Source organism: Patiria miniata, unplaced genomic scaffold (genome assembly GCF_015706575.1).
Source record: "Patiria miniata isolate m_02_andy unplaced genomic scaffold, ASM1570657v1 HiC_scaffold_19, whole genome shotgun sequence".
NCBI lineage: Eukaryota > Metazoa > Echinodermata > Asteroidea > Valvatida > Asterinidae > Patiria > Patiria miniata.
The window spans coordinates 13,660,593-13,682,876 of NW_024037057.1; the positions used below are offsets into that span (position 1 = coordinate 13,660,593).

A 22,284-nucleotide genomic window follows, 5' to 3' on the forward strand; every position below is an offset into this window, starting at 1 on the left:
GTTTTTTGAGACACTAACCAGTTTTAAATTCTGTATGACCCTACGGTCATCATATCGCACAACTTCTCCGATTAACTAAGTGACCTGTTTGATACTTAGTTTCCTATTTTAATGCGAATATATACCTTTTTTTCTCGAAACATTCAGGGTAAAATACGGCGCCCAGAAAATGTCCAACTTCAAACGCGAATTACTCGAAACAAGGTTTTCGCTTATTCGTCTGTGTGTCAGCTCTGCAACGATTTAATACCCGAGAAATAGGTCTCGGGAAAGCTACATTGTATTTCGGACTCTTCCCAGGCATTGATGAATACAGTTTGGAGTAATATATTTTTTTGTTTTTGTAGCGGAAATATCAGAGCTGACTCTCTCCGATGTCGCCGGGAAGCTTAGTCACGATTGGAAGGATCTTGCAATACACCTTGGCTTCACATCCGCAGACATCTCGACCTTCGAGGCCGACAACCCAGGCAATGTCAACCATCACACATTCCAGATGCTGGTAGCATGGCGACGACTGCAGCCCACCATTGGAGGTCAGATGGACGTGTTGTGTGCAGCATTGGCCAGGATCGACAGAAATGACATTGTCTCGTTTCTTCAAGGTAAGTGTGGTGGTAATCAGAAAACTAAAGTTCTCTTGAGGTTCAATTAAAAGTTCCAGATTTGATTTATTCGATTGATTTTTTCTGGCGTTCAATAGCTGTCACTTCATTGGTGTTCACTAGTTCAGTTGATTAACTTTTCACTTGATTCAGATCAGTTCTTTCACTTGATTCAGATCATTCAAATAAATACTGGAAAATAACCAACACAAAGGGATATAAAAGTGCATCTACATGTACATGTACATGTAAAGTGGACATGTGGAAAACATGTAATTAACATGTGGGATAATTGGACATGTTGCAGCTCCCAAAAACATGTGATTATATAACCCCAAATAAATCCCAGGTGTATTATAAACAAAAAGAGCATTTATCATACTTTAAATCCCAGAATTATACCAAGATCTAAATCCATTATTCACCAGGGGCAGTAAACTCAAAACATTACAAATGACATTATTCAATGACTCAAAATTACCTCACAATAATTCTATGAACTATAAAATATATCGTAATTAAATTACCTCTGTCCCTATGTCAAGTTTTGGGGAAGAACCTCAATTGTTTGTAGTCGAAATTCGCTAACGATTTACAAAATGTGATCAGACGAAGATAATGTACGACGCGCAGAACATAACAGCGCCACCATGCGGCAAAAATTAACAAGGCGCAACCGCCGTCACAGTAAGTCTGTTGAAGTGTTGTAACTATAACAGTGCGCAATGCTTTAATGAACCATACTTGTTGCATGATAAACCAAAGTGGTTAAAATGTCTAATTCAATTTCCACAGGACTACGAAATGTACATATAAGTAGTACATAAATTATGTTTTCCACCACAAAATGACAGTCGAGTATGTCTATATCAAACGCGTAAATCTGTATTAAACGATTTTCAAATCCGTTCTATCGTAAGGCTCGTGCAGTTTGCGTTTTATCTTCGTTCACATAGTAGGACACCTACAGGGTGTGTCAAAAACAGCGGAACCAAACCCAACAAAAATATGTTCATATTTTATTTTTTTTTAATAATGACAGGAAATATAATAATAACAGGAAAACCAATTTCATAATCTACTTCTCAATTAGGCAAAAACTGATATTACTTTATCCGTTCAAACAATATCAACAGTTAAACACAATGACCATAGAACCTCTTTCGTCCAAAATTGTCTTCAAACATCACCAGCGATACAATCTCAGTTTCAAAGCAAAAACAAAAATAACAAAGTCCTTTTGAAGGCCCGTTTAAAAAAAAATGGTGTTTGTAAATCATATTGTTTGCCTAGCCAGAGTTGTTCATAAAGATATTGTGTACTACAATTTACTAGGACGTCACAAGAAATCAGGGCAGCTCGTTGGCTGTCAGCCTGCTGATGATGCTGGTACTTCCACCAGGCCGTCTACGAGTCAGATCCCCCAAACATCTGGAGTTACATCAAGGGAGGAGGTTGGCACTCGGCCTGCTGATGATGCTGGTACTTCCACCAGGCTGTCTACGAGTCTGATCCCCCAAACATCTGGAGTTACATCAAGGGAGGAGGTCGGCACTCAGCCTGCTGATGATGCTGGTACTTCAACCAGGCCGTCTACAAGTCAGATCACCCAAACATCTGGAGTTACATCGAGGGAGGAGGTTGGCACTCGGCCTGCTGATGATGCTGGTACTTCCACCAGGCCGTCTACAAGTCAGATCCCCCAAACATCTGGAGTTACATCAAGGGAGGAGGTTGGCACTCGGCCTGCTGATGATGCTGGTACTTCCACCAGGCTGTCTACGAGTCTGATCCCCCAAACATCTGGAGTTACATCAAGGGAGGAGGTCGGCACTCAGCCTGCTGATGATGCTGGTACTTCAACCAGGCCGTCTACAAGTCAGATCACCCAAACATCTGGAGTTACATCGAGGGAGGAGGTTGGCACTCGGCCTGCTGATGATGCTGGTACTTCCACCAGGCCGTCTACAAGTCAGATCCCCCAAACATCTGGAGTTACATCAAGGGAGGAGGTTGGCACTCGGCCTGCTGATGATGCTGGTACTTCCACCAGGCCGTCTACGAGTCAGATCCCCCAAACATCTGGAGTTACATCAAGGGAGGAGGTTTGCACTCAGCCTGCTGATGATGCTGGTACTTCCACCAAGCCGTCTACAAGTCCGATCCCCCAAACATCTGGAGTTACATCAAGGGAGGAGGTTGTCACTCAGCCTGCTGATGATGCTGGTACTTCAACCAGGCCGTCTACTAGCCATGGTGTTGGCGTATCAGACGACACCTCAAGTTGTACGAACAGAGCCGTAACTCTTCACTTTTCTCATATGTTTTGTCTTATTTGTTTTCACAATCTAAAATTTGCCTAGTTAGACTGACCCGTAGTCCGTCCCAATTGGCGCAACACTTTTCCGGGTCATAAAAAGACACTTTTCCAGGTCAAAATGAAATTTTTTTTTCTGGTAAAAAAATAACGTTTTGCCAGCTCAGAGCTTTTGGAGCCAACAAATATCGATTTTGAGCCGAGAAAAAAAAGAAGGCTAATGTGGATTCCGGGTAAACCTGACATGAGAAATTGCATCAACTTTTTCTTCCAACGCAGTTTTGAGTATAATTTGAAGTTATATCCTTTTTGATCTTGTAGCGCAAATATCAGAACCGACTCTCTCCAATGTCGCTCGGAGGCTTGATCACGATTGGAAGGATCTTGCAATTCACCTTGGCTTCACATCCGCAGACATCTCGACCTTCGAGGCCGACAACCCAGGCAATGTCTACTATCAGAAATTCCAGATGCTGGTAGCATGGCGACGACTGCAGCCCACCATTGGAGGTCAGATGGACGTGTTGTGTGGAGCATTGGCCCGGATCGACAGAAATGACATCGTCATGTTCCTTCAAGGTAAGTCTGGTTTGCGTTCATCAACCGTGATTGATGAAGTACGAATTATTTAACGTACGTACTGATTAACGTAGGAACTGATTTAAAATTCTAGTTCAATTTCCGCAGGACTACGAAATGTACTCGTAACAAGTGTATGAAAATCTATTTTTTTTTCAACAAAATGGCAGTCAAGTGTGTCTGTATTAAACGATTTTTCAAATCCATTCCATCGAGCAGTTTGTGCAGTTTTGGTTTCATCTTCGTTTATTGCAATCAAGTTCACATAGTATGACACCTCAAGCTACTTGTTAAAAGAAATTGAATATCACTTTTTACTTTTTCTAGTTGATTGTTTAACTGTTCCTTTCGTAGCAGTTTATTTGTATCCTTTGCATGATATCGACATTTTCCCTCATTATATAGTTGTGTGAATGTCAATCTTGTATATTTTACTTTCGTTTTCTCGTCGCGTCCATCAAAATATGTAACTGTTTACTTGTATGCCTTTATATTTGTCGAACTGATAGAAAAGTAATTAATAGACACAAATATTTGAATTCACTACAACAAAAATGTTGTCTGATTTCAATGCACTTTTGTTTTTGACATTGTGAGAAAAAAAGAAGAAGGCATTTTTGGATGTTCCAAGACGCATTGACTTGATCTTTGATGAAGAAAAACTTAAATAGATCGTGATAGAAAGTTTGTAAGAGGTATTATCCATGGTTTTCGTTGAACTCGTTTTTTTTCTTCTATAACGATTGTCTAACTTGTATGATTCATTTTACGGAAAACTATGATTATTTTTCTATTTTGGCAGTGTGTTTCCTCGAATAAGGCTTTCATTTCGTTTGTTTTTCAAAATCCATGAGATCCTCATTCTCCACCCCCCCCCCCGAATGATACAGGATAAAAAAGTTTTTATTAATTCATGTCTTTTATTCATTAATCATAAATCAACAACAACAACCAAAAGACATGGAGGAAACCTAGAACATCATGAACATGAAAGACGAATCAAAAGAAACAGTCTAAATGTCAATGAAGCAAGGAACTAGAAATTAATGTAGAAGTAAGAGACAAATTGACAAATTAAATAATTAACAATTTAGCATAACAAGAAAAGCATAACAAGAAAAGCATAAACCAGGGAATAACGATTGCTTGGCTAGGTCAAGGGAATATTGATGAGTGGGATGGGCGATGTGAAAGAATACCTTAATCTTGAGAATCAATCCAAACGGGGCTGTATTTTGAGTAGAAGATTACGAAGGATGAGACCAGTGCTGTTTTTGACAGGTGAGTGGTGAGTTGCCGTATTTCGGTTTTTGTCATCAGATTGAATAGGGAGCGGATTTGTGTTTTATTGTTTTCGTCTATGAAGCCTCTACTTCCTATTTCCAAGGCGATGAGTTTGGAGTTGAAACCTATCTCACGCAAATCTCGTGTTAGGTTGGCATATTTTTGCATTTTGTAGTCATGGCTTTTAGTTATGTTAGTTTCGAATGGTACCGTTAATTCAACTATGGTGATGTCTTTGTTATGTTCGTCTGTTATGACAATGTCTGGCTTAAGTGTGGTTGGTAGTATGGATGGCGGGATGGTATTGCCGCCAGGAGCGTGTTTACCATCGAGATCGGCAAAGAGTTTGCGGTTAGAGCAGCTGTTGTACATTTTGTCTAGGGATTTACAGATTTCCAGTAAAACTTTGTTGTGGCGATAGGTGTAGCGGCCTTGATTGAGCATTACTGGGCAGTAATTGAGGACATGTAACAATGTTTCCTTGGATGTGCAAAGTGTTTTATTGGGGTCAACTGACTTACCCCAGAGGCAGAGATTGGTATTGACTGGTAGAGTATCTATGATTGCATTGAGTCCAAAGCGAAGAATTTTCCGAGGTAAATTATACATTATTGATTTCCAAGTGATGTTGGATTTTTCCGTTTCCATAAGTTCTAGGAGACGGCCTTGTTTAGCAAGGGATTTGATTTTTTGATCCCATGTATTAGCAATGTCCTTTGCTACGGATGACTTGATGACTGTTTTGAGTTTGTGCAAATGTTTTCCCGGGCTATTGTCTTTGGCCGGTATTTCCTTCAGAGCTTTTTGGAGAACGTTTTCTGAATAGGCAGTAACGGAACATTTTCTAGACCAGGATGATTCGCGGTGTAGTTTGGAGTCTAGACATTTGTTAACCATATTGTCTCCTTTGATTCTTGTGGAGGCATGAGCTAGGGCATGACATTCTCTGTACAAGAACGTGAGTGATTTGATCCCTAATCCAGAGTTGGAATGGAGGAGGGAATTGGTAGCACTTTTGGGCAGTCCTCCCCATTTTTTCAGGTACTTATCGATGTTTTGATCGAGTGTGTTTAGATCAGTTTTAGTTATGTCGTGAACAGTCAGGCAGAATCGTAGTGAAGAGAGTAGGTAGTTACAATACACCTTTAGTTTGTACTCATCACGGATTTTAGATTCATCTATTCTGTTAAGATACGAAATAATTTTCTGCTTAATGTGGAACATTGTGTCGCGTGCTTTCCCACTGAATGTTATTATCGACCCGAAAAATGAGTGCGGTTCATCTTTAATTGTTGGGATCAGAAAATCGTTGATTTTGAAGATTTTTTCTGTAGGCTTGCCGCTGCAGAGAGACAAGGATTTGCACTTGCTGGGTTTGAGAATAAGATTCATTGATTGAGCTCGAGACACAATGTTGTTGATTATACGTTGGTGCGATTTAACATTGGTGGTTATGAGATTAAAGTCGTCGGCAAATGGGGTACAGATGAATTTAGTGTCATCTATGGTATACCCAAAACGTAACTCTGATTTGATGTATTGTACCAGGGGGTTAAATGCTATTACAAAGATAATGGGTGACAGGGGATCTCCTTGGAAAACTCCCTTTTTGAATTGAAAGATTTCACTATTCCAGCCAGGTCCCCTAACATAGCCTGTCAGATTGCTGTATAGGTTCTTGATATAGCCCTGGATGATGGGAGGGAACTTGTTTCTTTCGAGTTCATGATAAATAAGATCGTGTTGAACACTTCCAAATGCATCAGCAAGATCAAACCATGTAACATGCAGTGTTTTTTGATTGGCTTTGGCATGAGATATGAGCTCATGCATGGTTTGTGTGTGCTCGATGCATCCGTTGATACCTTGTATGAAAGCTTTTTGCATAGTAGTGTCGATAAGTTCATTGTCTATGAGGTACCTATTAAAACGTTGCGACAGTAACTGGTGATAGATTTTGGCTACGCAGCTGTTGAGGGCGATCATACGGAAGTTCTCAGGCAGAGATGCTTCTCCTTTCTTGTGGATGAGGCTGACTTTGCAGCACGACCATGATCTTGGCGGTGATCCAACTTGCATGATCCGGGAGAAGAGGGTGGCCAGGAAATGATGAGTGGCTGGTAGCTTTTTCAGAATTCCGTAGGTGATATTGTCCGGGCCAGGGGATTTATTTGATGACTTGTGCTGTAGAACTGATTTGATGTCCCTCGGCCGAACCGGTGTGAGGTCAAAGTCCGTGCCGTCATCGGGTACTCGGATGTAAGGGAACCAGTTGAGATCGTTGTGGATGAAGTGGGCTGAGGAGGAGTATTTCTTTGTATAATACTCATTTGCACAACATTTTGTGAAGGATGGCTTGGTAACGTCTTTGTACAGTTCGCCTTTGGTAAGGCGCTTTGCAAATTCGTAGAAATTGCTGTGAAATAGTTTCTCTTCGTGTTCAACGTTTTTCAGATCTTTGGTTTTCTTGAAGACTTTTTTGAGAGCACTATAGTGTCTGTTCGCTTCGTTGAATCTCTTGCGGTTTTCATGTGTACTGTTTTTTCCAAACGCTCTTTTCCTCAATTTGTTCATTTCCTTTTTGGCATTGGTGAGTACTCGGGGGTCATGAGAAACATACCCCGTGTGCTTATCTGATTCAACTAGTTCCGGTTTTCCTTTGACAAAGTTGAATAATGACTCTGTGAACACCTCACCTGCTTGTGACGGAGTTATATGACCCGACGATAGGTCGAAATGGAGAGGGCCAAGTTGTGTTTTCAGTTCCTGGTTCCAAGTTTCCCACTGTGAGCGAGGTAGGTTTGGCGTCACAAACCTGAGTGGCATGATGCGTGACAATACACCATGACAGTAGGACCATGGGTTAACAATGGGATGAGTTCCATGGTTGGTTGCTTCTGAAAGCACTGTCCTGTCTAGAGTAGCTAGCAGGGCCAAAATGGTGACGACAGTGGCACCCGTGGCCATCTTACAGCTGGTCCAATGAAGAATATTGAAGATCTCGGTTAATCTTGGTTCTTGGAAGTGATTCCTGTCTCGCAGGGTTCCTGACTTCGAGGATGAGTGGATATTAGGATTTGGGATGAAGGAGATGAGTATAACTGGGCACCAAAAGCAATTTTTGCATAGGCTTGACGGAGCCGTGGTGTCCAGATCTACATCCCTAGAATCCAATTCAGTTTAAATTCTGATTCGTTTCAGGTCCTACTGGTGGATTCGCACCCCGTACTGATCTGACGAATATCCAGCAGCGTGTTATGGAGTACAACAAGGATACAACAAGCACCATCCCTGCACATCCCTTGGATCCTTCCAGGACTTTGGATATTGACCAGTTTTCTCAACTAGAGCTCACTCAGAAAGTAGAAGGTAATGAGACGACACAGGAACCCATTGATTTACCGGAGGGGAAACGGAATTTAGATAAACCTAGAACGAAGCCCCTATATTCGTGTGAAGATATGCTTGACGTTTTAGTAACAAAGCTCAGGGTCCTTCTTTCAGGAAGGGCGGGATTTGGCAAGTCTACTCTTTTATTGAGAGTTGCAAATGCGAGCACTGATCCAAATTCCGTGATGGCAAAGTTCAAACTTGTGTTCCCATTAAAGTTGAGCCAAATGCAAAAGACAAGCTGCGTCCTTGAGGCCATACGCGACCAGATTTTACCTGGCATTGAGAAGGCAGTTTTGAAGAAAGTTATTGATGATAACGAAGCGGACACAGCTTTCCTATTGGACGGATTGGATGAGATTCCAACCCGTGTTCTCAATTCTCCGGCCCCGGAAGGTGGCTATGGGATCAAGGACATCTTGTATAACAAGGTGTTGAGACGCAGTACTGTCTTAGTATCAACTCGGCCACACATGATTGACTTTGCCACCAAGGGATACCCGCACTACACCCGATTAAAAACTTTGGGTTTCACACTCGACACTGCAAAGAAATACATAACATCCTACTTTGCTACAAAAAGTGACGCCAAAAATGGTGAATTATTAATTTCACACGTGACATCCACCTCATTGATGCGCACACTAGCCAAGATTCCAATTCTTGTACTCTTTCTGTGCATAATTTGGGATAACCTGTCAAAATTGCCTGATCAATTAATGGCACTTTACACACAGTTTGCTGATGTTCTGGTCAGTCGCCGTTGCAATGAAGGCGAGGATCAGGTGGCACTGATGAAATCAATCGTGCGTGGACTGGGACCAGTCGCTCTTGCTGGGTTGCTAGACCCCAAGGGGGAAAGGCTGGTGTTCTCCTCAGAGGAATTTGAAGAGAAGGCCTTGAAGGATGGGTGTCGATTGGGTTTCCTTCAACAAGAAAGTTTCACGAGTGGCTTGAAGAAGATGAAGGTAGTAGCTTTCGTACACAAGTCTATGCAAGAGTACTTTGCAGCATACTACTTTGCCAATTTGCATCACGAAAACGAAGAGGAGTTTCATGAGAGGTTGCAGCAGATCAATCCAGGCAATGTCTGTGAAATGGAATATCTGCTTCGGTTTGCATGCGGTATATCATCGGGGTCTCCGGCTACTGCGCTCATCCTCGATCACGTACAAAAACAACATAACAGGGAAATTTTTTTTCACGAATTTGAACTGCAGAAACTGACGTACCTCATGTTATTGGAGTCTGATTGTGGCAAACTGGCTGATAAGCTAGACCGACCAACTAAAGCAGAATGTGGTAGTCAGGAGGATCTGTTAGCAATACGCTATTACTTGCAGTGTCTCTCGCAGCCACTAATAGAACTTAAGAACTTAGCTGTTGGCTGTAGATCGCATGAAGAATTGACGTCGTTGAGGGGTATTGATAGACTACTGCATAATAACACTACAGTAAGCATTGATTTAGGTGTCACCGGTAGATTGCATGAATGCCTGAAGCTGCTGGGAGAGATACTACCGATTGATAACATCAGGTCAATCAGGAGATTTCGGGTGTCTGTCGCGTACACCGTGTCGGATAAACCAGACGAGGAGATGCAGACAGCCGTAGTGGTGGATGAGAGGCTTCGTGATCAAATAGAGCTTGAACTGCAGATTGGTGAGAAGTATCACCTTGGTGAGTGTGTGTTAGGATCCCTGTCTCGTGTATGCAAGCAGATCATTAAGAAAGTCGCACTGTGGTGCAGAACGTATGATGACGTCATTAGACTAGCGAATGCACTGACTGGTTGTGATAGGTTGAAACACGTATCTTTGTCCTATACCAACCTTAACGGTCATCTGGCTGGTTTAGCCCCTCTTGTTCCTCCATCCCTGTGGTTGTTGGTATTAGCCTCATGTGGACTGAATAATAATGACATCCCTGACCTGATCAGCATCCTCCCTGCTGGGCATGGTTTGCGGTTGCTTGATGTTCGTGGCAATGCATTCAGTGTGGTTGGAGTGGAGACTCTCACTGCTCATCTCAGGAATCTGCCTGAACTAGGCACGTTCTCGCTTGAATACAAAGGTCACGATGCAGAGCGTGTCAAGCAGCTGGTCAAGCAAAATCTTCCCAACGTCTTCTTACTTTAATTAAATGATACAAATAAATACAATTAACTGTTTGATATTCGTACCAGTTACATCACCAACATTGCCAATTGGGCCTTTGGACTATTTCGAATCTCCATATTAGTATTGTTGCCGTCATCATTACATGTCGTCATCATCATTATGTTTCTATGTAAATCACAACAAGACACACATTCCGTAAAAATACACAATGAGATAGGCGCGGTTCCCGGGGGTGGAGGTTGAAACCCCCTCCCTTCTCTGTCACACAAACAGAGAAATATAACAATTATAGTAATATAATTACATATACATGTATGTCCACCTGTCTGCAACAATCGGACATTAAAAATGTGAAGGGCAAGACCCCCTCCCCCCGCAAATATACCTGGATCCGCCCCTGTTGACAAGTATTACAAACTCACATTACGTAGAGTACATCAAGTATCAGACATTTTGTTCAGCAGATTTGGCGTAATATTGAATGTATTGGTGTTAAGTACAATAGAACACTAACAAAAAATACAGAGCAAAAAATACCAAAACAAAATTAAAGAGGAAAGATAAAATACATATGTCATCCAGGATTGACTGTAAGCTTAGTAACTTGGTTCATGGTCTGCCTCTGTCCTCTTGTACCTTGTTCATATCCCAGGACTTCGTGAATTCACGCCCCTTGCCTTCCACCTCAGCATGTCTACGAACGTAGCTTGGCATTGCACTGCTTGCTTGCCTCTACACAATCGGTACCCGGTTCACATCTTGACAATGTGGAATGACTCCGCCTTATAGTGCTACGTACTTCCCTTTCCTTTCATCTTCGCCAGGGTTCGAATCCAACCATGGCTACTTTGTTGTTTTCCTTGGATGCTCGTTTTACTCACTCTTTCTATCCGCTTGACCTCTTCTTGTTTTGTTGTCTGTTTTAGCGAGGTTCACATCCAACTAGGGCTTCTTTGAGGCTTATTGACTCTGAATCGTGGCTGTTTGTATGAGTTGTGTTGTCTGGACATTTGTGGTGGTGGCCAAGTACTCCCATTGCACAACCATTCGGCTCGATTCCAATCAAGGGCAAATGTCACAGCTGCATCACGTGGTTTCTACCAAGAACTGTTCTTTCTCATCCCTCTCTTGCTTCTTAGACTTGAATTTCCTTCCTTATTTTCTCTCAACTCTAACGAATCACCTGAGGATTGCCAGAGACAAAACGCTGAACATTCCTGAACACATCCAAGGCAACGTCACATATGAAATACACATCATGAAGATTTCAACATTTTTTGGCTTAGTCCCAAGAATCTGTTCAAAATTCCAGCGTACAGCTCAACAACTCGTCATTTGCATTTTTCAGTCATAACTATAATGACTCACACAGCGCTGTTCTGAGCAAGTGAAACTTTATGACAAATTAATAACATTTTGCGTAAATATCCACTACATGTATTGTGAAACACAATTGTCAGAGGTTAATCTATGCTCCTCCTGAAAGAATAATTAATCATTTGAAACATGAAGAGTTTTCTTGAGCTCTGAATGTGACATGTCATGTGACACGTATGTACAGAACTTAATGTGAATGTGTATTTAGTCTGGTATCCTGTTTTATTAAACATCTTCAAGACTTATTTGCATTCTGTTTTATTTGTTTACTGTTTATTACCAGTAATACGATGTCAAGATTTGTCAATTCCATTGTCTCGAAAATCAGTTTGACAACTGGCGATGAAGGTGACATTCTAAATTATCTTTGGTACATTAAATCTGATGAAAAGTACAATATGGTACTATTTCGCAACATTATTGCTTTTTTAGTTTCTCATTTTACCTCATTTCAGCAGTACATTAATCGTAAATTTACAGACGTCCGGAATCCATGTTATCTGTGATTTGTTACGAATCTACAGTTTACTGTGAATTCGCAACGAACCTACAGTAAACGCTCGATTCCTACTATAATACCTCTAATAATCTACACTTTTAATAATAGTGTGATATCGCAAAGATAGTTTAATATGTAAGAACATTGTACACTATGTATGTTCAATGTATATAACAGCTAATGCATAAGATAAAATTCAAGCTATAGTCGAAAATAAATTCATGGATTCCAGAGCAAGGTTTTTTGCAACCATTTGTTTTGTATTTGAATTTAAAAATGAAACCAAGGTTTCCACAACTTTTGTGTGAGACGTTCCACTGATCAAATTATCCGTTTTGGTAATCATTAGAATGTCTGTGCGTCGTGGATTAATTTACTTGTAAGCCTCTTTGTTTAGAGTTTGATGTAAATCATTTATATGAAATGAAGGTTTTCCGAATTGTCTGCTATTCGTTCCGACCTGGATACATGTAATGAATGATGCAAGGTCGTAATCTCTTCCATGTTACTTTTGCAACGTCTATGACTACAACTTGTGGTTGAATTTAACAGAAATTCTTACCCAAACAATTGGTTATAGTTTTGTTATGTTGTGTTTTATTCCACAAATAGGAACAAACCCAATGACCCTGGGAAAGGGCACAACAGTGAAATTAAACATACAATATTTGGCAGGTGGGTTAACAAAGAATTTGCTTTGAAATTACGTCATGCTATGCCTCTTTTTAAGATTTGTACATAGGAAAATATATTTAGCTACACATTTAATAGTATGTTTATCTGCCGACGACATCACAAAAATGAATTGGTCATTTTGTGTTAAACCATTAAAACCAGGCTCCATTTTACAAATGTCACTGAGTTATGGAGCAACCCAATTTTGGGTATAGTTGCAGTTTTTACAATTTCTTGAGTAAAAAAAACACCAGGCAATTTCTTTCAGTGCATTTCTTAGCACTTGTTGATTTTCCGGATTTAACATCTTTTTATTGTTTTATATTTGCCTGGAAGAAAAATTCTCAAATCTCTGACTTCAATGAAACTAAAACACTAGCAAGTAGGCAATAAATGTGTACATATCAAAACGATTAAGTTTTTTTATAATGTTTATCCTGAAATTTAATCTGTATGTCAGAAATATTTGTATGGACTTCTTTATTTTGGTAACTTTTGTATAAACTTGCAGCTAAATTATTTCGGACATAGTGAACAAAAATAAATGATATCAGAGATATTGTATATCTTGGTTTCTAATATTTTTGTTGTTAATACAAAAGACTTATATTATCCAGCCAAAGTTTTCATCGTCAAATATTCTGTTTTACACCACAGCTTGCTATGACGCATTTCCTTTGTATTTTTGCTCGTGGGTTCTAACCCTTGCTGTTATCTCTGCAAACCTGCTTGATACGGGAGTGCAATAGTAGGATGTGTCGGTGCAAGTTCAGGTCAATTCTTTCTTTATAAATCCATCGACTTCTATGAAGTTTGACTGTATACCTCCTCCAACCCCCAATGGAGCGATGTCCCCGCCCCCTTTGTACACAGAATACTAAACGTTAGTAGCTGACTTTACACTGCTGCCTGCCTAGTTATGTTTGCAATAGACTACAATAAGAGCGCCCCCATTTCAGCACTGGAACTACATGTATATCGCTCCTTCTTTATAGACATTAAACACAGCAGCCATCTTGGAGAGCAATGCATTTGTTTTGCTGGGATATGCATGAGTCAAGCTTTCATGCATTCATTGCTACTAGATTACAGAACAAAAGACGCCCTCTAAGATGGCTGCTATGCGTGAGGTCGATTCAAAATATTTCGCGGGCTCGAAACAATCAGGCGTTGAACTACAAGGAGCTGTTTCCAGTTTATCCACCTGCTGAAGTGTCAGGAGAAGATTCGTGGCAAGAATTCCTTGAAGGGCTGACTTCTCATCTCGTCATTCAACTTGCAATTTCTTGCCCCTCCTCCAGGGTTATTTTTTTACTGCGTGCAGCCCGCATATAACTTAGGCGTTAAATTTGTGAAAGTAGGCTGCAAAATGTACTAAATCATACGGTAAAACCTGTACAAAATTGAATAAAAAAGGGGCATGGCATTCTCACCAAATTTCGAAGCATTGTTTAAGGATTGTAAACATATGGATTATGTACACGCGACCTTGCACGGACGGAAGCATGCAATATAAGCCTGTAATCGTCACCGCTATGAGTCTATTCCGTTATTTATTTTCTCCTTCGAGTAACTATTACCCTTATTTTAAATAGAGCCCTTATTACATAGTTTTAATCCAGTCAGTCCCCGACCAATCCCGATTAGGCATCTCTGGTATGCAATTACGTAATATCTTTGCTCGCGTCACCCCGGCGTGCGGGAGATTCGAATCAGTTGCCTCCACGCTCCCGATCAACTCACTACACATTTCTGTAGCCAACTATTTGTAAGTATTTTGACTATTTGTAAGTAATTTGACTTTAATTTATATCATGTTTATTTCTGGACATTTAATTCCCGTAAGCATTCATCCGTATTCTATACTACTAGTGTCTGGCTCGATAATCATGGATACATGTATTTTAGTTTACGCCGAAATGTCTATCATTATTATCCTTATCGTATAGGCCTTCACCCCGGTACATAGCTCCATAAATGTGGTCAATTTACTGGACTACCTCCGTAAATAAAGGCCACACTTCCACCTTGTACAAAAAATGTCGAACTTTGTCAAATTTTGATTTTAACATTTAGGATTAGTTTGTAGTTTGTCTTTGCTTTAGAAGTATACTCACCCTCTTGATAGGCTAATGAGAAAGTGCTGCCTTTGTCAGATGTCTAATTTTCGTGAAATTTCAAGTTGAAATATTGATACCCAAACGTGTGAAAATGAATCTGAAAATGTCATGATAATTAAGGCCAAGAAAACATACCTTCGGCTCGGATCACCCGACCGACCCAATTTTCTGAGACAAAGCAAATTGTGTTTGGTGAGGGAATATAAGCGTAAATAAGGGTACAGCACAGTTTCCCAATCGTCATTAGTCAGATATGTCCACCCCATACAATTGTATCTGCATTTAGTTTCTGAATTTCCAAAAGAGAACATATACATGTACTATGTGTTGCAACTGCGCTGCATGCCTTGCTTGAGGGCGCGCTTCAGTTTCGTGCATTCGCTTGAGGGCGCACTTTCTGCCGTGACCGCGCGGCTGACTCCACCGCTAAAAGTGATTTTCAGGGTTCAAAACCAGCATTTTCATACACAAATAGGGGTTCAGAGATACTCGGTTGGGTAAGTGATTATTCCGTTAATTGTTATTTGACTGAGGGATATAGATTTGGGGGCGTAAATGTACTTAGTGGGAAAATATTGGGAATTTTTGATGGGCTTTCCTGCATGTTTTGATACAGTCTGTTATTATACAAGTTATTGTAGGGACATGGACTCATCTGATCGCCGTTATTACCTGGTTCTCATTTGTATATGTGTGTTGTTTCACCTTACTGATAGGCTAATTTAGGGATGATAATTATGGCAATTACTCCTGATTACCTCATTGTTTATTCTCCATTTCCCTTTCTAATTAAAGCTCACATTAAAAGGGAGGGATAATCACCGAAGCTGTTCGAGGTGTTATCGGGAGGGTGTTTTACTGTTTGTACAACTGCTGTTCAACTGTCTTGGCTGTACAACTGTATCCCGATCATCCAGTGTATCCAGTGTAAGCAGATCATCCAGTAAACTATACTGCTAATAACTCATCTCCGTGCCCACTGGTGCCCATATACCTGTACACTGAATTGTTTGTGCTGGAAAATAAAGATTGAAGTGAGCAACCATACAAATTGGATTGAGTCTACAGAAAATTGGTCCTTCGAGCCGGATACAATCCAGCAATTTATCGACATGTCTGTCAACGGTGAACCCCAAGCTGAAGAACCCCAAACTGAACCCCAAGCTGAAGAACCCCAAGCTGAAGAACCCCAAGCCGAAGAGTCACGACCTGCTCGTCATCGGCGTTACCCGCTACACTTAGCCCATGATCACCAGGTGACACTTCCGCCTAGTCTACAGCAGCAATCAGAATTATTTCAGCCCCAGCGACCAGTGGATCCTGGCCGACCCCCTTCCATTCGCAGTGGAATCTCACACAACTCCTCAGCTAGATCGTCCAGGTCGGAGATCGTAAAGCGTCTTGCCGAACAGGAGTCACGCAGGAAACTTGAGGAGCTCCGGAGAAAAGCAGATGAGGAGAAAGCAAGGGTCCAATTCCAGGCCATGCAGAGGGGAATTGAGATTGACTCAGACTATAGGCAGGCAGAGATTCAAGTAGAGACTGAGAGACTGCAACATGAACTTGATGTTGTTGAACAAGAAGAGCAAAATCAAATGGAGTCAGGTCATAACTTGCCGGGTCGGGATGAGTCAATCAAAAATAGAACAAGTGCATGGGTAAACAACGGGGTAAGTATCTCTGAGCCCACCGTGTTTACGCCGGCTGGTACTGATACCTCAGTGAATCCTTGCACATATATGCCAGTGTCTGCGCCATTGCTGCAGCCCAGCATTGCCACCTCCATGACAAGTTACGTTTCTCACGGGGCGGCGAGCGCGCAAGCAACAAGTTCCTTGCCACATTCCTTTAACCCAAATCTTCCTGCATTTTTAGTTCAGTCTTTACCCACAGTTCGTTTGTTCAATGGTGTACCAGTTGCACAGTTCCCGTCTACCAGTGGCGCACCAACAACAAAAGGATTGGGTGGTCAGTGCTCAACGCAACGTGGTCCTCCTAGTCAGCAGCCTGCAGGGAACGACAAGGGTCCGGGACCGCCAACCAGTAGAGCAGACGTTTCCAGTGGTGAAGAGCAGAGTGAACCAAGTTCCTCGGGTGATGATGACCCATCAGAGGGTGATACAGGTAACAAGCATTCATGCTGTCCTAAGGGAACTTCCAATGCGACGGACAAGCCCCTAACTCCTGTTGCCAATGCCAGTAACAGTCCTGTGACAGCTTTCACAGGCCCATACGGCTGTGGCTTTGGAATTTGGGACAGTCTCCCGAAGCTGGACATCCCTAAGTTTGACAGTGAGCATGATGTTAGGCAGTACGTTACCTTTAGGACATTGTGGGACAGCATCATGAAGGGCCCTATGTGCCACCTACCAGAGGCCACCAAGTTCACCTACCTGCGAAGTCACCTTGGAGGTCGTCCACTTGCTATCGCCGATCGCAACCTCATCTTGGGAGATGGAGCATATGCCGCCACAATGAAGCAGTTTCACAAGGCCAATGGAGATCCAGCACGAATAATCCAAGGCCTACTCGATCAGCTGGAGTCTCGTCCTGTCCTGGCTCACAACGATTGGTCTGGACTCCGTGACTTCTCTGATGAGCTAGCTACTGCAGTAGAGACAGCAGAAAAATTCGACTTCCGCGATGAACTTAAGCATCATCGCTATGCCACTGAACTGGTAAAGAAATTACCTGAAAGGCTGCATTCAGAATTCCTTTCCAAAATGTGGAATCAAGACCAAGGTATGAAATACACCGTACATCATCTCAGCCAGTGGTTAAAAAAGAAGACCGGTCCTGCTGGTTTGATCCTCCTAGAAAGGGCAAGCAAGTCGAAGTCCACCAGGGAGTCCTCACCGTGGAAGAGTCAAGGGCAGAAGAGGTCTTCTGGAAGCCAACCACATCCATCGAGGTCTTACATGGCCCAAGCTGGTCCTCAGTCGGCAACAGCTACGCCAACAATCAAGAATAAGAAGGCCAACTGGGAGGCTAAGGCCCAAAGTCCAAGCAAAACATCTGCAATGACTCCTGAGAGGATTACTTGTCTGTACTGCAAAGTAAAAGAGACAGGCCATTACCTGGAGACTTGCGAAAAATTCAAGGGACTGAAACGGGACCAGAAACTCCAGTGGTTGACAACAAACCAGCGCTGCAGAAAATGTGCTAAGAAGCACGAAAAGGATTGCCTGTATCCAAAAAAGTGTGAAGAATGCCACGCTGACCATCGCACCAGTCTCCACGAACTCAATGAGCCAACAGTAAAAGAAGCTGTATTGTGCTCAGGAGTTGGGCCTAGTCCAAGAGTTGACTACAACCGTGATGTGCTGATCAAAGTTGTACCACTCACTGTTCATGGACCTGGGGGTAGCATCGACACCTTCGGCGTGTTGGATTAATGCGCCGTAAGGACCATGGTTCTCCAGTCAGTTGTGGAACAGTTGGATATTTCAGGCCACAAAGAGAATCTTTGCATTACCACAGTGATGGGCGACACTAAATGGAAGGGAGAATGTGTCAACTTTCAGGTCTCGGCTCGGGGAGACGGCGAAAAGTATGCTATACAGTGCGCATTCACTGCCCCAGATGTTCAACTGGTCGATTACAGTGTGTCCGCAGAACAGCTACAAGACAAGTGGCCTCACTTAAGAGGGCTAGCCTTGTTTTCTGCCCATAGAGTTCAACCGTCTGTGCTAATCGGTGCAGACCATGTTGAACTCACGCTCTCATCTGAAGCCCGCTCTGGTCCAAAGTCTAGTTCACCTGTGGCGGTGAACACCTTGTTTGGCTGGACTGTTCTTGGTCACCAAGGTCTGCAGATCCCTGGCAAAACTTTGGAAGGCCAAAGGGTTTTGTTCACTTCATGCACCTTACAGCAACCAGACCAGAAGCTGCACCAGATGATGGAGCAATTTATGACAGTTGACAAATTACCGCAGGTAAATGAGAAACAGGCAACCCGCTCAAGGAATGACAAATTGGCCATAAGCATCTTGGAGGAGAACACCAAGGAAGTTGAAGTTGATGGTGTGAAACGACTAGAGACCCCGCTTTTGTGGAAACCTAACCACAAGAGACCTTCCAATCTCCCACAAGCAGTACTGGCATTGGCCCGCTCAAACCAGAGGAAAATTGAACGGAACCCAGATTTGTCTGATTATTGTCGCTCATACATCCGGAAGCTCCAAGACCAGGGACAAGTGAGGAACCTTGGACCGGTGGATGATTTGTCGGCGGACCAGCAACAGGGTTGGTACATTCCATGTCATGTTGTGCACAGCAGTGGAAAAAACCGTCTCGTTTTCAATTGCTCGTTTGAGTGTGGTGGACAGAGCCTCAACCATGAATTGCTTGCTGGTCCAACTTTAGGTCCATCGCTCTTGGATGTTCTCTTGCGTTTTCGTCAGGGTAAGGTGGCAGTGTTGGGCGATATTACCGCCATGTTCCATCAAGTCAGACTTCTTCCTGAAGAGCGACGAATGTTCCGATTTCTTTGGAAAGATGACCAGCTTGACAAGTGGGTTGTCTTTGAGTGGATGGTGCTGCCTTTCGGGGCTGCATGCAGTCCCTGCTGTGCAGCATTCGCCCTTCAGAAAGCTGCTAGGGACCGGGTCGAGCAGTATCCACAGGTTCAGTATACAGTAGAGAAAGAGACGTATGTGGACAACCAGCTGGCCAGCCGAGATAGCGAACAAGAAGCAACCGAACTTGTTCTTGGCACACGCAAATGCCTACAAGAAGTAGGATTTCAGATGGTGAAATATGCAAGCAGTCACCCCAAAACACTTCAAGGTCTTCCTGTGGAGGCATGCTCAACTCGTCAGGTGCAGTCATTGTCCCTGGGTCTACAAGAAGGCGATCCGGAACCGGCTCTGGGATTATGTTGGGACTGGAAGAGTGATGAGTTGCATCACCCAGCGAAGGTTCCAGACAACCAGGTGCTTACTAAGCGCATCGCTCTCAGGGTCCTTGCCAGTCAGTTCGAACCACTGGGGGATATTGCACCATTCACTGCAAGAGCCAAGTTGTTGGTTCGTGACCTGTGGTTAGAAAAGTTGGATTGGGATGAGAGGGTGACAGACACCGGCTTGACCCAGAGGTGGGAGGAGTGGTGCACCGAGTTGGAACACATCCCACAGATGCGCCTGCCGCGGTGTTACACACCGCCATCGGTTGACACAGCAACAGCAAAGAGGTCTCTGCATATATTTTGTGATGCGTCAGAGAAGCTGTACGGAGCAGTTGCCTACCTGCGTACAGTTTACAGCCAAGGGGAGGTCCATTTGAGCTTTGTATTGGCCAAATGCCGGGTTGCACCAAAGCGCTTACTATCCATGCCACGTCTTGAGCTGATGGCAGCTCTCCTCGGTGCCCAAATTTGTCAAGTTGTCCTCGAAGCCCTGACAATTGAGATCCAGTACTCTGTGATGTGGAGCGACTCCACCACAGTACTCAGCTGGATTCAGTCAGAGTCATGCCGTTTCAAGGTATTTGTTGGAACCCGCATAGCTGAGATACAAACATTGACTGATGACATTGAGTGGCGCTACGTCCGGAGTGAGGACAATCCTGCTGATGATATAACCCGTGGCTTACCGGTTTGCAAGCTGGGAGAAGGCTCAAGGTGGACTGAGGGCCCAAAGTGGCTTCTGGATCCACAAGAGGAATGGCAGAAAGACAGTGCAAGTGTCTTGGCCCAAACTCGTGTCAACTCATCAGTAGGACAGAATGATATAAGGAGTGTCTTCTGTGGACTCACAGTTCCTACTTCAGAGGTAGACGTTGATTTCAAAGCCTTTCCCAGTTGGGGAGAGTTGGTAAGTGCGGTTGGTCAGCAGCGTTACACAGATGACCAGTTGCTCGAGGGTACCTTAACTCCAGATCAACGCCGTGAGATCGAGATCTTACTGCTACGACGGGCACAGAAGGACACCTTCAAGGAGGAAGTCACTGCACTTTCATCCAATAGGGAACTTTCTCGTAATAGTCGTCTGCTGGAATTGGCGCCTGAACTTGACCCAGCTGACAAATTGATCAGAGTTGGAGGTCGGCTCAGAAGGGCAGCCAAAAACGACTCAATTTCTATTGAGCCTCATCCAGTCGTACTTGACCCACACCATCCTGTGACAAAACTCCTGATAAAGGACGCTGATGCCTATCTCAGTCATCAAGCTGGAACCGAACAGGTGTTTGCCCATTTGCGACGCCGATTTTGGATCCTTAGGGGACGCAGTGTGGTCAAGGGAATCTTGCATGCTTGTCCTGGATGCCGTCGCTGGCGAGGAACACCCAAGGTCCCACGTATGGGTGATCTTCCAGAGTGCAAGTTGCGTTTGGGAAAACCACCTTTCTACTCGACAGGAATGGACTGTTTTGGGCCCATGACAGTTAAAATTGGGCGAAGACAGGAAAAAAGGTGGGGGTTGCTTTTTAAGTGCATGACCACTCGTGCCGTGCATCTTGACCTTCTCGAGAGCCTTGATGCAGATCACTTCCTGATGGCCTACAGGCGTTTTGCCTCCCGCAGAGGAGTTCCGTTTGAACTTCTAAGTGACTGTGGAACCAACTTTAAGGGGGCCAATACAGAAGTCGAGCAGACCTTGAAGGCAATGGAACCAGATATTGTCCAGCGACTTGCCAAGTATCGAGTCAAGTTCAAATTCAATCCCCCCAACGCACCCCACTTTGGGGGTACCTGGGAGCGGGAGGTCAGGTCAGCCAAGGGGGCACTAAAGGCTGTACTTGGAGATAGGACAGTAACAGATGCTGTGTTACGCACCGTGCTAGTGGAGGTCGAAGGCATCCTAAATTCAAAACCTCTTGGATACGCTTCATCTGAGATAGCCGACGTGGATCCGGTTACTCCAAATATGCTCCTGATGGGAAGACGGGATCCAGCGCTACCAATGGTAGTCTATGACGAGAGCGAACTGAGGGGTCGTAGGAGTTGGCGGCACAGCCAAGTGCTAGCTGATCAATTTTGGCGTCACTTCGTTAGGTCCTATCTTCCTAGCCTTCAAACCCGCCAGAAGTGGCAAAGGGAAGAGGAGAACCTGTCGGAAGGAAATGTTGTTATGATAGCGGATCCTCAGCTATCAAGGTCGCAGTGGCCAGTGGGTACTGTTACTCAAGTCTTTCCCAGTGACGACAAGCGAGTAAGGGTGGTCAACGTTCAAGTGAACAACAGAGTCTACAAGCGTCCTGTTGCCCGGCTCATAAAACTAGCCAAGTATGACGAAGGTGATACTCCCGGTTTGACCAAGGTTATACTCACCCAGATCCCCATTCCCTTTAGGCTCTGTGGCATTAGGAACTGAGTGCG

General features: G+C 43.4%; 2 protein-coding genes across 2 annotated transcripts; both read left to right on the forward strand.

Annotated features, from left to right (window-relative positions):
• The first annotated feature begins 2,684 nt into the window (after positions 1-2,684).
• LOC119725855 lies at positions 2,685-12,843 on the forward strand. Its single transcript, XM_038197447.1, has 3 exons — positions 2,685-2,891; positions 3,244-3,501; positions 7,987-12,843. Exons 2-3 carry the CDS (start codon positions 3,393-3,395, stop codon positions 10,311-10,313), a joined length of 2,436 nt encoding a protein of 811 aa, XP_038053375.1. The 5' UTR covers positions 2,685-2,891; positions 3,244-3,392; the 3' UTR covers positions 10,314-12,843.
• Positions 12,844-18,376: 5,533 nt separating this feature from the next.
• On the forward strand, positions 18,377-22,279 carry LOC119725456. Its single transcript, XM_038196864.1, has one exon. It carries the CDS (start codon positions 18,377-18,379, stop codon positions 22,277-22,279), a length of 3,903 nt encoding a protein of 1,300 aa, XP_038052792.1.
• The last annotated feature ends 5 nt before the right edge of the window (positions 22,280-22,284 follow it).

Excerpts from the sequence above, each read along its gene's own strand:
- LOC119725855 (XM_038197447.1), top strand. The coding sequence starts at position 3,393 with ATGCTGGTAGCATGGCGACGACTGCAGCCCACCATTGGAGGTCAGATG. Across the intron at positions 3,502-7,986 it reads CATCGTCATGTTCCTTCAAG|GTCCTACTGGTGGATTCGCA; the intron begins GTAAGTCTGGTT and ends GATTCGTTTCAG.
- LOC119725456 (XM_038196864.1), top strand. The coding sequence starts at position 18,377 with ATGGTTCTCCAGTCAGTTGTGGAACAGTTGGATATTTCAGGCCACAAA.